We start from the raw sequence: 5,417 nt of genomic DNA, 5'->3' as shown, positions 1-5,417 counted from the left end.
ACTTTTTCTGTTATAGAGTCTGAAAAAGGCCAAAAGGAACTGCTCTGGAGTTCTAGGCAGAGGGTGTGCCAAACTTTTCACAAAACCGCAGAATCCTTTTTAGGGTACGGGCGGTCGATCTTCCTGAATGTTGTGTTCAGTGCATTGCGATCAGTAGGGCGGCCGACACGGCTTCCTAAGGATAAAGGTTTTATGCCTATAGGGGTCTCCCAATATATACGCGACGGTACGTGGGAGCACAGTCCGTACTAGCGCTATCGTCCCTCAGGAGGAATCACCCACCATCCACGAGATCGACAGTCACCAGGCTTAACGACGCCGGAACGCGTCTCTAGCCTAGAACTCTATGTTGTGCGTTATGTTGCAAAGCATTGTTAAGTTCATTCAATTTATTTTAGGTTGATCTTTTTAAAGTTTGCCTTTCAAGGTTCACCACGAGATGTATGATACAAATTCCTAAATGCAGTCTAAAGATGATAAGCAAGCTTTATATCTTTTCAACTTTGAAAATCCTAGCTACTAAGGGAAAAGAAAGACACCATCTTTTCTCAAAGAGCAATCAGCACACTCTAATGCACTTCTCCTAAATCCAACATGCAAACTATCAAATGCAAATGCACAATGCAGGTCTTTGTTTTCTGCTTTCTTAGTATTGATGCCTACAAAGAAAGCTTTTTGTACAACTTTGAATTTGCTTTTAAATGATCAATACAAACAAGTGTACTTTTTCGAAATCAGAGAGGGTAGAAGAGATTACAACACTTAACGATTTTCGAAATAAAGACTTGTTTTGACACTTAAAAGAGACAAATTCAAACCAATAAGCAAAAGTAAATGTATAATCAATCTGCAAACAGCCAATGAACTCTCTTCTAAGATCACAATCAACAGATCTGAATCAAGGGCTACAGGATGACTATTTCACTCATGCAAAGGAAAACTGTAAATGACGCCACAAACACATAAAAACACTCACAGTCTTTTTGTACAAAAGGAGGCGGAATGTAAGCAGAGAAAAGGAGTTATCAGACTGGTACCTATGCTGGTTACAGGCTGCAAAAATCAGAGATCAAAACAAGGCAAAACAGAGTAGAGAACCCCAGCTACACAAGGGCAAATTGGTTCAGCGCAACCTCAACACAGGGGTTTTGACATTCAGCGCAGGTAGCCTTCACGAGACCTGCGTTGCAATGCAGAATCCCTTCACTGGGTCTGCGCTGAAGGAGAAACTCTCGTTTCTCACAGGTTCTGGGTCACAGATTGCTATTTAATTCACTGTTTTAGGCCAAATAAAAGCAACAAGCAAGGTACAATCAAAGGGATGCTTTGAGAGGCTACTAAGATCTATCACAAGGATCATCAAATCATTTGTGAATCCATTGTTCAGATCATAGAGAAGTCCAACAATTGGATCAAAGCAGCAACTGTCTACTTTGCATCCGGGAAAGATGCAGTTCGATTGTTGCTGTCAAGTCTATGATGCAAACAATAATAGAAACACAAATAAAATGACTAAACAAATGTTCCCCAGCGGAGTCGCCAATTTGTTGTGGGGAAAAATGCCTATGCAGGACGATCCTATCCACCTAAGGTGTGACAGTGCCTTAGCAACAAATGAGTACAGCTATACTGGTTTCTTCCTATATGAAATGTGAAAGAAGAGAGATCAATAGACTTACCGGTGTCTTCCGTTTGTCCCTCGATCCGGTCTCTCTTCTCTTTGGGTGTTCACAGCTACTTGCCTTCTTGCTTATCCAGCTTCAACTTCCTGCAAGATCACAAGAGAACAGCTACTTATGACAAGAGAAGAACACTACACAAAGACATATATTCGCATTCATAACTAGTTTAGGATTAGAAATAAACCAAATACACTAATACATTCATACATCAAAATACATCAGCATATAGGAGAAACCAAGATAGCTTTATTGATGAATAACAAGGTTCAGGAAGAGATACAACCCAGAGGGCTCCAATCCAGCATCTCCTTCCCAGCAAATGGAATTCCTATCTTCACCCCTTTCAAAGCATTAAGCACCCAATGATTCCAGTCTCAAACCAACAGCAATTCTTTGCAATAACAAAATTCCAGCCTCTGGATCTCATGGAGGAGAGATCCATATATAGATGTTTGGAGAGAGGATGAGTCAGCTTGAGACCTGACTAGTGTCCTCTCCCTCTGTCAGTTCTTGAGTCCACTTGGAGGTTCTTGCTTCCACTTGGAGATTTGGAACCTCTTACTCATCACCAGTCGAATTCCCTGAGGCAAGTGTCATTTTGGAAGCTTCCTGGGTTTTGACACCTTGAGAAATGAGCTGGCCACTTGTCCACTCTCGTTCAGCGCAGGTAGCCTTTGTTCCAGTTGACATTCAACGCAGGTAGCCAGTGTTGGCTTTGACATTCAGCGCAAACAGCTAGTGTAGCCACTGAAATGATCCTGAATTGACTTGTTTTTGAGCAGTTTCTGGTGGAGAACTTCTATGAATTGTTGTGGTTTGTTAGCCTTGTTCCTCTAGGGGTAGGAACAACATGTTTAGGGACTTTGGATCCCTTAGATTATGGACATTTCATGCTCAATGTTGTAAGGCACAAAAATGTCTATAACAACAGGAAATTCATCTTTGTGTAACTTTCGCAGTGAACATGCATCACAATCAATATTAACAGGTTTTAAAACATGAAGACCTTTGACCATACATCGTTTCTGTAATAGAAGTAGATCATTGAAGTTAATATAGATGAACCTCTGATGCCATAAGTCCACTGTAGTCATCGTAAATGATGTCAATGCCTGATGTGGTGCACTTTTGACATTTAGTTAGTACAATCCTCTCACATGGATACCTGATGCAATAGGCTTCATACGATCCAGCAAGTCTTTAATGACATAATATGATTTATAAAACTCTACTTTGAGATTCTGATAACTTATAGTAGAAACAAAGATCAGACTCTTTTTGATCCTCTGTACATACATCACATTATGAATATGTCTAATATTTGCATAAGGGAAAACAACAAAAATATTACCATAACCTTTGATTTGGTACCCTCTATCATCACCAGGATAGATGTTTGCTCCACTACTTGTCTCTTTGAAGTCTTCAAACCATTGTCTGTTCCTTTTCATGTGGATGGATGCACCTGAGCCCACAAACTAGGTATCCACTTCATCATCCTTAGCTAAAAGTGCAGAGTTAGATATGAACAGTCTGAGGTTCTGACTCTGTTCTTCATCAACAAAATGACCTGCATGTTGTTTATGTTTCTTCTGACCTTCATCAAACTTCTTATTCATGCAATATCTGGCTATATGGTCAGTTCTACCACAATAAAAACATTTGGTCGCAGAGTCATTTCTATTGAAAGACATATCTTGAGGTGGGGGCATCTTTCTCTATGGGGCTACACTGCTCTTCTGTGTTGGATTTGGCTTTCTTCTGAAGGGTTCCTTCTTCACCATTAAGGCCAGATCTGGACTCTGAGATTTATGAGTCAGTCACTTTTCCTCCTCTTGCATGAGGATCCCTGTCAATTCTTCAAACACAGGGGCTTTTTCTCTTGCATTCAAGCCAGTGATGAACATATGATACTCATCAGTCATACCATTCATGGTAATCGTGACCAAATTTGTATCTAACATAGATTCACCGATATCACCCAGCTTGTTCTTGAGCTCCTTGATCTGTGGAATAAATGCTACAACTGTCTCATTCTCCTCCATCTTGATGGAGAGAATCTTTCTCTTCAAGAACAGTAATCGATTGGTGTTCTTGACCTCATAGTTATCTTTGAGCATCTTACAGATTTCTGGTGCAGCCTTGCAGTCATGGATATGGAAAATAACACAATCTTTGACTGACAATTTCAGGAGCATTCTTGCCTTAGTCTCCCGCTTGTCCTAGTCTTGGATTGTTGCTTTTGATCCTCCTATAGTCAATTTCGGCTTCACCTCATCATTTTTCACAATTGGCCATGTATTGTGTCCCTCAAGTAAGGTTTGTAGCTTAAATTTCCAACCAAAATAATTGGATCAATCTAGCTTGTTATTCTCATTGAGGCATGCTTTACTAACTAATTATTCATCTTGAATGAATAAAAAAATTCAACCCCAACAATTTAAAATACAACAACCCTAGATCTTTAAAACTACTACAAAGGCTAGATCTAATGAGCCCAGATCTCTTCTTTAAAAAATCACAACCCCCACCACCCTTTTTTTAATTAAAGAATTCAATTGAAAAAACTTTTAATTTAAAATACTTTAATTAAACTCTCTCAAAAAAAATATAAACCCCTTTTCTTTATTGATGCCGAGGATTACAATGTGAGAAAGAGGAATCGAAGTGGAGAGGAGACACAAAATGAAATTTACAAAGGTGCGCATCACTGGCGATGGGGGAAGTGGATGTCTGAGATTCGACAACCAGGAAACAAGACCCAAATTTTGGCTTAGATCATATGATAAAATAGGGATGGAAGCTCGTGCCTATCATGTGGCTACTGTCAACTTGAAGGACTGGTTCGCATTTCCCAACTTCTCGCACTTGATTCACATGCTTCCACGACCCGCCTCTTTGGATCCCTTAGATATCAAATACGCAGCTGCACAGGTGACCACACTGTCATTCCGCCAACTTTTTCACGCTGAATGTGAGTCCCTCCTGGATTTTGTCGTGAGTCCCTTCCAGAATGCAACAACAATTTTTTGGCTCTTCGAGCTCAATCAACAGTGACTTCAAAAGTGTGGCTCTCCGATCTCCTTCAACATTACCGAGCTCCTTATGTCGAATCAACCAACGTTTCAGATCATTTACAAAGACAGTGGCCAAATTAACTTCCTCGATTACCTTCAGATGACCACCATCACCAGCACCTCCATGCCCTTTGGTTACCTCGCAGGTGGCAACTACAACTTAAGAGGACCGTCTATGGTCACGGCACGCACAAATCACTCCGATCTGCATGTTCACACACACGCTGCCTCCAAGGCTGCGTCCTTCCCACAACCAGCAACCAAAAAAACTTTTCTCACAAACAACGATCCAAAACTCGTGAGTTAGATTCAAAATGAGAAACCCATCCTTCCACCTCTTCACCGCAGACTCCACTTCGCAGGCATGGTCGGCGCGATTCAAGGATGGTCCACTCGTGCCGTTGTTGAAATTAAAAACCGCGTAAGTCCAAAGCTGAATCTCCGAAACCATGTCAGAAATAGGAGAATCAAATTTATTAAATCAAACCTAAGAAGCTTACAAGTGTGGAACACCACTGGGAGACTGCCTCTATAGAACACGCTCCATAAATTACGATAATTATATGATAATTATATAATTTACACGAAATTAGGGAAGTTGAAACAACACCCTAGAAAATAGGAAAAAACTCCTAATCTAAGGTTTGGTTTGAACTGT

At 40.5% G+C, this 5,417-nt stretch overlaps 1 protein-coding gene across 1 annotated transcript; it reads left to right on the top strand.

Annotated features, from left to right (window-relative positions):
• The first annotated feature begins 4,367 nt into the window (after positions 1 to 4,367).
• Positions 4,368 to 4,739, top strand: LOC149140137 (ethylene-responsive transcription factor ERF042-like). The gene has a single exon (XM_089450902.1). The coding sequence runs from the start codon at positions 4,368 to 4,370 to the stop codon at positions 4,737 to 4,739; it is 372 nt and encodes a 123-aa protein (XP_089307028.1).
• The last annotated feature ends 678 nt before the right edge of the window (positions 4,740 to 5,417 follow it).

The sequence above is a fragment of the Pinus tabuliformis genome, chromosome X, assembly GCF_031772625.1.
Source record: "Pinus tabuliformis cultivar Carrire ecotype Pingquan chromosome X, CPIR1, whole genome shotgun sequence".
NCBI lineage: Eukaryota > Viridiplantae > Streptophyta > Pinopsida > Pinales > Pinaceae > Pinus > Pinus tabuliformis.
Note: the sequence above shows the minus strand (reverse complement) of the source record. Positions and strands in the feature narration are given on the sequence as shown.